At 37.4% G+C, this 10,271-nt stretch overlaps 4 protein-coding genes across 5 annotated transcripts in view; 3 read left to right on the forward strand and 1 right to left on the reverse strand.

Annotated features, from left to right (window-relative positions):
* LOC104736371 (50S ribosomal protein L24-like) lies at positions 140–2,192 on the forward strand. Of its 2 annotated transcripts, none has more exons than XM_010456339.2 (6): positions 140–260; positions 593–666; positions 786–881; positions 1,200–1,303; positions 1,396–1,532; positions 1,899–2,192. In XM_010456339.2, exons 2-6 carry the CDS (start codon positions 607–609, stop codon positions 1,979–1,981), a joined length of 480 nt encoding a protein of 159 aa, XP_010454641.1. In that variant the 5' UTR covers positions 140–260; positions 593–606; the 3' UTR covers positions 1,982–2,192. The 2 variants fall into 2 exon arrangements, with proteins under 2 accessions (XP_010454641.1, XP_010454642.1); XM_010456340.1 differs by having other exon boundaries at positions 169–260; positions 579–666.
* Positions 3,012–4,946, forward strand: LOC104736372 (26S proteasome non-ATPase regulatory subunit 14 homolog). The gene is made up of 6 exons (XM_010456341.2): positions 3,012–3,259; positions 3,450–3,627; positions 3,722–3,803; positions 4,028–4,204; positions 4,301–4,468; positions 4,565–4,946. Exons 1-6 carry the CDS (start codon positions 3,130–3,132, stop codon positions 4,754–4,756), a joined length of 927 nt encoding a protein of 308 aa, XP_010454643.1. The 5' UTR covers positions 3,012–3,129; the 3' UTR covers positions 4,757–4,946.
* On the reverse strand, positions 5,088–7,191 carry LOC104736373 (vesicle transport protein SFT2B-like). The gene is made up of 6 exons (XM_010456343.2): positions 6,877–7,191; positions 6,345–6,398; positions 6,131–6,204; positions 5,895–6,012; positions 5,699–5,757; positions 5,088–5,482 (listed from the first exon to the last, which is right to left on the reverse strand). Exons 1-6 carry the CDS (start codon positions 7,018–7,020, stop codon positions 5,404–5,406), a joined length of 528 nt encoding a protein of 175 aa, XP_010454645.1. The 5' UTR covers positions 7,021–7,191; the 3' UTR covers positions 5,088–5,403.
* The window catches only part of LOC104736374 (protein SUPPRESSOR OF GENE SILENCING 3), a 4,701-nt gene continuing 2,422 nt past the window's right edge, over positions 7,993–10,271 (forward strand). The window contains exons 1-4 of the mRNA XM_010456344.2: positions 7,993–8,147; positions 8,561–9,521; positions 9,602–9,893; positions 10,015–10,259. Of these exons, the coding sequence (XP_010454646.1) occupies positions 8,568–9,521; positions 9,602–9,893; positions 10,015–10,259 (1,491 nt within the window). The 5' untranslated portion in view covers positions 7,993–8,147; positions 8,561–8,567. The remainder of the gene's footprint in view (positions 8,148–8,560; positions 9,522–9,601; positions 9,894–10,014; positions 10,260–10,271) is intronic.

Raw genomic sequence — 10,271 nt, forward strand, 5'->3', positions numbered from 1 at the left:
AATAAATAATATTTTAAATTCGTTTTGGAGTTATATGAAGATACTAATATATACTCTGTATATATATATTTTTAAATGTTCATCAATTGCTGTTAAAACAAAAAAGTTCATCAATCAATGCGTTGTCGTTTCAATGTTTCGTGGTTTAAGGGTTTATCATTTTTTCACACACAATCAAAGTACTCCCCGATTTCTTCACCACCGTCGTTACTTAACGCCGCCTGGCATAAACCCGAAGCTTCAACCTCGCCTAATTCCAGGTTTGCTTCTTGTCCTTTATGCCAAACTTGTCGATTTCATTTATAATCTTCAATTGTTTGAAGGTTATTGTCAATCTCTTAGTAATCGGAATTAGGTATAGAGATTGATAAACCTTTTAGTTCTACGTGATGCACTGCTTTTACTTAGATTATTCGGCATTTTCGTTGATTTTGGCTTCTTCATTTTTCAATTTACCCAGCCAATTTCATAATTTTTTAATTTGGGTTCTTCATGCTTCCATTCCTCGTTGATGAATCTGAAACAAAGACTGTGTGTGTGTTTTTTTTTTCTTTTTCTTTTTGTGATGTAAATTTTAGGATTCTTGTCTAAGAGAGTAGGAGCAAAATGGGTTGGAAAGCTGCTGAGAAACTTATCAGACACTGGAAGATACTCCGAGGGGATAATGTGAGGACACTCTTTTCACCACTCACACACTTTTGTTCTTCTGGTGGTTTGTTTTAGTTTGGTTTCATTTTCTTATGAATGATGTGGTGTTTCTTCTGGGGTTTGATTTTTATATGCAGGTGATGATAATTCGTGGGAAAGATAAGGGTGAGACTGGAACCATCAAACGTGTCATCCGATCTCAAAATCGTGTTATTGTTGAAGGCAAGAATCTGGTGAGTTTGTCTTGAATCATCTTTGTTCTGTATATCTTTTTGCTCGGTCTTACACATGTAGAGAATGAATCAGCATCATATATCATTTACTTAACACCAATTATGGAGTTATCAATCTTCAGTTGGTTCTTCTCGACAGATTTAAACATCTTCTATTAGTTGGTTACTTAATCACAAAGCGGGTCTATTTCCATCGCTTTCTTTACATAATGTTTTGAATTGTTCAACTTGAACTCTTTTCGTTTTGGATGATTTAACTTGCTGCTGGGATAGTCTTTTGGCTACTCGCTGAGACACTGTTTTCTTCTGTATCTGCAGATCAAGAAGCATATAAAGGGAGGCCCTGATCACGAAGGTGGAATTTTCACGGTAGAGGCTCCTCTTCATGCCTCAAATGTCCAAGTTGTTGATCCAGTCACTGGGTATAATCTCATTTTGCACTACTGTCACCACCAATTTGCTCTTTTTGCTCAAGCAAGAAGTTTCCTATGTTTCTAATATCTTTCTACCACAGGAGGCCTTGTAAGGTTGGTGTAAAATACCTAGAAGATGGAACAAAAGTAAGAGTAGCTAGAGGTACAGGCACATCTGGTTCGATAATTCCTCGACCAGAGATCCTTAAGATAAGGGCTACACCAAGACCCACTACCGGTACGTAGCAACTCTTCAACATCTCTTTAAAAATACGATTTGCGCATAGAATGTTGGAAGTGTGTATATCGTAGCTACTTGGGAACAAACATAACCATAAAATAGACTGTAAGATTAAAGATTGAATCAACATAATCTGCTTGCTATGCATTTGTAACATGCGTTACATGTTCTAAGTCTGAGAAAAAGGAATAGATGAATTGATTCCCTTCTGAGATCAAAGAAGAAAATGCATTTTTAGCTTTGCCGTTATTGTTATGACTATATAATTGAAACAGCTCAATTCGCAAAATATATCTCTATAAAATATAGTTTGGCCTTGGTAGTAGTGGTTTTCTTACAGAGGGATTAATACTTTTTTTGCAGCTGGCCCTAAGGACACTCCAATGGAGTATGTATGGGAGCAGACATATGATGCCAAAACAGGAAAGGGCATGCCTGATCTTTAAGTAGACCTCTTTACAGTTTCATTCCAAAAATGTTGCTGCTCCCCAAAAGATTCTTCTTTTCCCCATCCATTATTTGATTGTCAAGAGCTATGAAGCGAGGTTTTGTTGAATAACCTTTGATCCTGAATGAAACAGAATTGTTTTCGTTATTTTCATTGATCTTGTGAACTTTTCAAGGTGTCAAATAAAAACCATTGGGAAAATTTTTCAAGTTGTCTACTCTTCACAGATTGACAAAACTACATACATTTTTTTATTCTTGTATCTACAAAACTACACAAATAACATAAACTCTAAGAAGGGTTATTGGTTCTATGATTTTAATGGATTTGGAAATCCAAACAAAAATCATGTGTTATTCAATCTTTGATTTTAAAATACTTATCAAAATTAGGTGTTATTGGTTTTATGATTTACAAATACTTGTTAAAATCTCATGTTATTCATTTAATGATTTGTTTTTGGATTTCAAAATCCACAGTATGTTTTAAATGGATTTGAACGGATTTGAAAGTGTAAAATAGAAATGTTCAAATCCAAGGATAAAACATGTTATTTCAAAATCCGTGTGTTTTGATTACAAATACTTGTTAAAATCCCATGTTATTCATTTAATGATTTGTTTTTGGATTTTAAAATCAACAATATGTTTTAAATGGATTTGAATGGATTTGAATGCGTAAAATAGAAAAGTTCAAATTCAAGGATAAAACATGTTATTTCAAAATCCATGTGTTTTGATTTCTAGAATTTACAATTCCATATGGATTTAGAAATCATCTCTCAGATAACAGCTCCTAACCATAAAACAAAAGTTATAACTCTACGTAAATAACATTAACCAATCATGAAGCTCTCGTATAGTTTGTGACAAATAAGGAATTTCAAATTTATTTTTAACTTTCATTGGGGATGTTTTCTAGAACTAGTGGTCTGCAATAAACAAAAAGGAAATATTAGAGGACTAATATGTAAATAATATAGTTTCGCCTAATCGAACGATTAAGATCCATCTTGGTCTTGTCTTGTTAATAATGAAAACTCTCAAGAGGTTTTTAATAAGAAGATCCCATTGTTGTAGCGAACCCAGAAGAAGAAGAAGCCACTCTCTCGAAGAAGAGAAGACGAACTGATTGATTCATCTGAATATGGAGAGATTACAGCGAATCTTCGGAGCTGGTGGCGGTTTGGGTCACGCATCGCCTGATTCTCCGACTCTCGATACATCGGAGCAGGTTTACATCTCTTCTCTCGCCCTCCTCAAGATGCTTAAGCACGGTAAAATTACCCAAATCCCTAACTCTAATTACGTTGCCCTCCTGATTAGGTTATATTAATTTTGCTTCCGCTCTCTTAGATTTTCCTTTTGCGGCGCCCCCCTTTTGGTATGGAGCTTTAGGGTTTCGAATATTATTGTTCGATATGTTTGTATAATAGAGATTTGATGAAAGTAATTGGAAATTCGCAGGAAGAGCTGGTGTTCCTATGGAAGTCATGGGATTGATGCTTGGAGAGTTCGTGGATGAGTACACTGTTAGGGTTGTTGATGTTTTCGCTATGCCTCAGAGTGGTACTGGTGTTAGTGTTGAAGCTGTTGATCATGTTTTCCAGACTAATATGCTTGACATGCTTAAACAGACTGGAAGGTAACTTCTTTAATCCCATCTACACTTTAGTGAGAGCTCTCTTATTCAGAATCTGATTTTGGTATATTGATTCTTCTTGTATCGTAATTTTCAGACCTGAGATGGTTGTTGGTTGGTATCATTCCCATCCTGGATTTGGGTGCTGGCTTTCTGGTGTTGACATTAATACTCAACAGGTGCGTTGTGTTTCTTCAGTTTGTGTATTTGTCTATTCATCTGAATGAACTCAATAATGTGTTGTTTTCTTTATCGTCCATACTGTAATAATTGACTTGGACACTATTATAAATGTTAATCTGTTGTTATCCACTTTGCATTGTAGATCTAATATATAGTTTAGAACTTTGGATTGGACTATATATGCTCATTGTGAACATCTGTGTGCTTTTTTTTTTTGTAGAGTTTTGAAGCTTTGAACCAGCGAGCTGTGGCAGTTGTGGTAGATCCAATTCAAAGTGTGAAGGGAAAGGTTGTGATTGATGCGTTCCGCTCGATAAATCCGCAGACTATTATGCTTGGGCAAGAACCCCGTCAAACCACATCGAACCTTGGACATCTTAACAAACCATCGATCCAGGTGATGATCACTTAGTGAAACGTGTCTCGTTTGTTTCTAAGTTGGAACGAAATGTAAAGATTACTCTAATACTGAATTTTGGATACTACTATGCAGGCCTTGATCCATGGATTGAACAGACACTATTATTCAATAGCCATCAACTACAGGAAAAACGAGCTCGAAGAGAAGATGCTACTAAACCTCCACAAGAAGAAATGGACAGATGGTCTGACGCTAAGACGCTTTGACACCCACTCCAAGACAAATGAACAGACTGTCCAGGTAAGAAAGAAGGATTATTTTGCAATCTTTTTATAGTTGTTAAAGCATATTGCACACTCATGTTCATTGACATTGTCTCTATTTGGTGTTTAACAGGAGATGTTGAGCTTGGCTGCTAAGTATAACAAGGCCGTTCAAGAGGAGGATGAGTTGTCACCAGAGAAGCTTGCGATCGTGAATGTGGGAAGACAAGACGCAAAGAAGCATCTGGAAGAACATGTCTCCAACCTGATGTCATCTAACATTGTTCAGACACTAGGTACTATGCTCGACACTGTTGTCTTCTAGAGAGTTTCTCACTTCTCCAACCACTTCACAACCATTTGGCCAGAGTTGACCTTTGTTCCTAAGACATCTCTTTGGTTTCTGCTGAATGTTTTCGTTTTATATCTTATCTCCTAGCATTTACGAGGTTGTATTGTACTATGTGATTTCGTTCTTTTCGTTAAGGCCAGGGATTGATTTCTATTTCTTGCAATTTATTTTCAGATTTTTGTTCTCCGAACTTTCAGAAATTATGCTAAAGTGCTTTGGCCAGTAACAGGCAGTATTTCCAAACACTATGCACTTAATTGAAGTAGAACCATGAGAATGCATTGTGATGTTAAGAGTATCAGAATTTTGTAACAAATACGAAACTATTCTAAATGACTGCAGAATATTCAAAATACGGTGTCTAGCTGGTTAACATACTTTCTTACAGAAGAACTCAAACAAGTAGGGAAGAAAAAGAGGACCAAATCTACGTTAAATTCCACAGTAAAATATACAAAATGTGTGTGAAACGAGTACCGAAGATAAGCCAAACCATGGACTATGAAGGTTCTTTAACGTTTTTTTGTGCATCAAACAAGTCCAGCTTTGAACACATTTGGGAGATTGACCAATAGTTCAAACAAAGCACAATGGTTTTGGGACGATGTGTGTAATGTTGCTTAAAACTCGGTGTCGAAACAAGTGTAGAAGACCTTGGAGACCATGGTCCTTGCAAAAGGGATGTAGCTCAAGCTATACCTGCAGTGTTAAAGAACAGAAAGATGAATGTCGACAACTTTTGTGAATGAACTCAGAAACCATCTAAGTAGCATTAGGTACACCAACTCAGTACTAGTTCAGGCTAATAAAATGGTTCGATGAGCGAATCATCAATCATGTAACTGTATGCAGAGACCATCCATAAATAACGAGAAAGTTCAAGATAAATGCAAGAGAACCAAAACTTCAGCATACCAAATTAGACCAGAGAACTCAAGAATGATGGCCAGCAGTGTCAGAAGCTTGTTACGAACCTACACAAAAAGAAAAAGACAGATTATATTTAGTACAACAAGGCCTTTTCACTAGCTAGTTTTAATCAAACTTTAACAATGGTCACTATATAGTGGTACAGTAAATTGAATTAAATGGAGTTGAGAAACCCACTTACATAAAGAGCACAAAATAAGGCAATGATAATGCTTGCTAGATACAAAGCAGTAGCGTAGATACGGGCAGGGTCAAGCATCATAGTCACCTGCCGTTGTGGGCCTATAAGGAATGCTGTGCTGCCATACAAAATATGACATGAAACCTAAAATCCAATAACAGAGAAATACTAGTACAGACAGAACCGCGTAAACCTAATGTGATATAACATCCGAAACTAAAAATCAAAATACGGACCTCCCAAGTGCCATCAAATTTCCGAGAGTAAATGTGATTCCAAACTTGACCGGATTGAAGAAAACAAGCATCGACTGCAATGTCAAACAGGTAAAAAGATAAAGAAGAGGTATATCCAAAGGGCTTAACTTCCCATAGCTATAGAGCTAAAGCAAGTTTAAAGGTAAAACGATTCAGGATAATGAATTCTAACATGGATAAGAGTTGAACTTACCAAAAGTGTACAGGTCAACCCTGCTGACAAACAAATTGCAAACCCATAGAATCTCTGTTTTTATGAAGAAAAAACAACACATTAGCAGAAGATAAACCCAAATTCAAGATACTCAACAAATTCCTCTAAACGAGACAACACTACAACTTCATAGAGATACACAGTAAATAAACCTCAGCATACATGTCAAAGCAAACCTAGCCATATGGATCAAACTGTTATAGTGTTATCATATCCCATGCAATTCTATCATCCTTCTCCTCCATTAAATCAATTTTTTTTTTTTTTTTCTGTGCATGAATCTGAGTTTTAACACTGCTAAACGTTATTGATCACTTGATCTACATCCAATAAAAACTCATTTTGTTTTTCTACATCAGTGAGCTTACGAGGCTAACTTCTCTAATTGGAATACTACACAGTACGCATTTGAAACCAATCGTAGCAATAAAACCAAGAATCAAAAGAAACAGCGAAATGCAGAGGACTTGATCGAAGAGATTAAACATCTCGGGAGTAAATAAATAAGAACCTGTTTGGTAGTCAAAGCGCAATTTCGATTAAGATCTTCCATGAAAGATAGAGAGCTTTCTTCCTCGGCAGCTCGTTCCTCGTCTTCAACCTCCATACCTACCATCATCTTCATCTTCTCAAATGCCTGATTCATCTTATCCATCTCTCTGCTCTAAGTCCTATCTGTGTCTACTACTCTAAGCTATTTGTTTCCGAAATTTAGTTCTCAGATCTCACTGAAGAATCGTGACAGCAGAACTGAAGTATGGTGGGATCTTCTCTGCACAATTACGCCACCATTCTCATGTATCGGAGAGTGAAAAGAAAATGAAAGAGACGCTTTTCTCAGTAGTGGTTTCGTTTTAGAAAGGCTTTTAGTATTGGGCTTCTTTCACGTCAAAATAAACTTGGCCCAAGTAGTGGTCTATTAGTCTTAGAAGACACAATCTACCAACTCCTGGTTTTAATCAAAACGACGTGGCATTTAGTAGATTGATATTTGCCAGTCTGACTCAGCACCGTTAAACGGTTAAGTTATATCGTTTAACTAGATGTTAAAATCACCTAAATTTCATATGGTTCAGGATTTATATTTTAAGTTTTAATTGTTTTTGGTTGTAAAATGTTGCATGGTATCATCAGTTAGGTAGGAAAACGTATTCTGTAAATAGTTTGAATATATTTTAGCCGTTTTTTCTCCGTCGTCTAGCGAGTTTGGTCATTCGTTATGATGTTTTTAGGTAAGTAGCCTCGTGATTTGTTTCTAAAATAGGTTTTTAGCCATAAACGTAAAACGTAACAGCTGTTTACACAAAATTTATTTTCTAAATTTTATATATTTGAAATAATATGTTACATATCATTTTTTTTTTTTGAACCAAATATAATTAGAAACAAATCAATCACATACTCACAAATTTCTCTAGAATTGTTTTTCATTTTTTGACATTCTAATATTCTATCAAATGAATTATATTATAACTTAAAGCAAATTTTATGTTATTTGTCTAGTAATGATTTAAGATGTTGAGTCCATATTTCCGTAGTTTGCAGTAGGTTTGCACACAATAAAGTTAAAAATGGGCAAAATTAATTGGATTGCCTTTCAGACTGGGAAATAAAAAAGAAAAAGAACTTAAAAAAAAAAAAAAAAGAGGCCGTTTTTAGAGCTTATTAAGGCCATTCTCATTCTCATTTGCTCTTCTTCTTTCTTCACCTTCTTTTTCACTCTCCTCAGTACCTCTCTCAGTCTCCGGCGCTTAAAATCTTGCATTCTCCGTCGTTTACTCTGTAAGTATTCTTCCTTAGAGGCTTCGATCGCCTCTATATATTATAGACTCCTTGTGCTCGATTTCGTCTTTCTTCGTCGGAAAATTGCCCTAATGTTCTCGATTTCCAAGTTTTTTTTTTTTTTTTGTGCTATGGGGGTTACTTATTTTTTTTCATAGTTTCGTGTAACGAGGTTCTGCGTCATACTGTTTGTGTTCATTGTGTTGTGTTTTCACCGTTTTAGTCACTGATCGGAGACTTTGACAGTGAAAAGTCCTTAGTTTTTTTTTTTTTTGGTTTTCGTGTCATATCATCCGATTGATCTACCGTTTTTCTTTTGCTTTGATGTTTGTTTGTTTAGCGTATTATGCGTTGTTGGATTGTTGTGTTTGAGATGTTGGTGGTGACTGTGGGTTTCTTTTTGATGGCTCTAGGTTCAGAATGAGTTCTAGGGCTGGTCCAATGTCTAAGGGGAAGAACGTTTCTCACGGTGGTTCTAAGCCTGAGGTTGAACGGTTGGCTCAAGGTTTGGCAGCGACGAAACTGGCTCCTTCACAAGATGATGGAGGAGAATGGGAGGTCATTTCCAAGAAGAACAAGAACAAACCTGGTAACACTTCTGGAAAAGCTTGGGTTCCTCAGAATTCGAACCCTCCTAGAGCTTGGGGTGGTCAGCAACAAGGTAGAGGTAATAACGTGTCTGGGAGAGGTAATGGCAGTGGTCGGGGAACTCAAGCTACTGATCACAGGGTCTCTGGTCGGGGACGAGCTTTGAACAAAAAGTATGATAACTATGTGGCTCCTGCACCACCTGTTACTCGCCCTCCTTTGAAAGGAGGTTGGAATTGGCAGGCAAGAGGAGGTTCTGCTCAGCACACTGTTGTGGAGGAGGTTCCAAACATGGAGGATGATCTGGATAATGCTTCTGAGGAAGAGAATGATTCTGATGCTTTGGATGATTCTGATGATGACCTTGTGAGTGATGACTATGACTCTGATGTCAGTCAAAAGAGCCATGGATCACGGAAGCAGAATAAGTGGTTCAAAAAGTTCTTTGACAGCTTGGATAGCTTGTCCGTCGAGCAGATTAATGAACCACAGAGGCAGTGGCATTGCCCAGCTTGTCAGGGTGGACCTGGCGCCATCGACTGGTATAACCTACAGCCACTAGTAGCTCATGCGAGGACTAAGGGAGCTAGGCGAGTTAAGCTCCATAGAGAATTTGCTAAAGTTCTTGACATGGATCTACAGATGAGAGGAGCATCTGTCATCCCCTCTGGTGAGATTTATGGGCAGTGGAAGGGTTTGGGTCAGGAGGAAAAGGATCATGAAATTGTCTGGCCTCCAATGGTCATCATCATGAATACTAGACTGGACAAGGACGATGATGATAAGGTGAACTTCCTTCTATCTTTTTCTTCTTTAATCTTTTTTTTTTTTGCGTTCTGCTGATATTAGAATGTTATATTTTTCAGTGGCTCGGGATGGGCAACCAAGAGCTGCTGGAATACTTCGAACAGTATGACGCTATTAGAGCACGCCATTCCTATGGTCCACAGGGCCATCGTGGGATGAGTGTTCTGATGTTTGAGAGCAGTGCCACTGGCTATGTGGAGGCCGAACGCCTTCACAGGGAGTTGGCTGAGCGAGGGTTAGATAGAAACGCCTGGGGCCGTCGGCGAGGTCTGTTTTCTGGAGGTGTTCGCCAACTGTATGGCTTCCTTGCAACCAAGCAAGATCTGGAGATATTCAATCAACACTCTCATGGTTCTCTTCCCTCAGAAAATTTGATTTATGCTTGCTTTTAAGTTTTGTCATTGGGATTTATTAGAGTTTTTTTGTTGGTCCTTGTAAATGTATCTGTTATGTAATTTCGTTAATTCATTAGGCAAAACGAGGCTGAAATTCGAGATGAGATCTTACCAAGAGATGGTTGTAAAGGACCTGAGGCAGATTGCTGAGGACAATCAGCAGCTGAACTATTTTAAGAACAAGCTTTCAAAACAGAACAGGCACGCCAAGGTGCTTGAGGAATCTCTGGAAATTATGAGCGAGAAGCTGCGTAAAACTGCAGAGGATAATCGTATCGTGAGACAGAGAACAAAGATGCAGCATGAACAAAACAGAGAAGAGGTATGTTTTTTT

This window comes from Camelina sativa, chromosome 13, assembly GCF_000633955.1.
Source record: "Camelina sativa cultivar DH55 chromosome 13, Cs, whole genome shotgun sequence".
Lineage (NCBI taxonomy): Eukaryota > Viridiplantae > Streptophyta > Magnoliopsida > Brassicales > Brassicaceae > Camelina > Camelina sativa.

Coding starts and splice junctions, on each gene's coding strand:
- LOC104736373 (XM_010456343.2), bottom strand. CDS start 7,020: ATGGATAAGATGAATCAGGCATTTGAGAAGATGAAGATGATGGTAGGT. Junction 6,399..6,876: donor GCGCTTTGACTACCAAACAG/GTTCTTATTTAT, acceptor TCATAAAAACAG/AGATTCTATGGGTTTGCAAT. Junction 5,483..5,698: donor GAGTTCTCTGGTCTAATTTG/GTATGCTGAAGT, acceptor TTAACACTGCAG/GTATAGCTTGAGCTACATCC.
- LOC104736372 (XM_010456341.2), top strand. CDS start 3,130: ATGGAGAGATTACAGCGAATCTTCGGAGCTGGTGGCGGTTTGGGTCAC. Junction 3,804..4,027: donor TTGACATTAATACTCAACAG/GTGCGTTGTGTT, acceptor TTTTTTTTGTAG/AGTTTTGAAGCTTTGAACCA. Junction 4,469..4,564: donor CAAATGAACAGACTGTCCAG/GTAAGAAAGAAG, acceptor GGTGTTTAACAG/GAGATGTTGAGCTTGGCTGC.
- LOC104736371 (XM_010456339.2), top strand. CDS start 607: ATGGGTTGGAAAGCTGCTGAGAAACTTATCAGACACTGGAAGATACTC. Junction 882..1,199: donor TTGTTGAAGGCAAGAATCTG/GTGAGTTTGTCT, acceptor CTGTATCTGCAG/ATCAAGAAGCATATAAAGGG. Junction 1,533..1,898: donor TACACCAAGACCCACTACCG/GTACGTAGCAAC, acceptor CTTTTTTTGCAG/CTGGCCCTAAGGACACTCCA.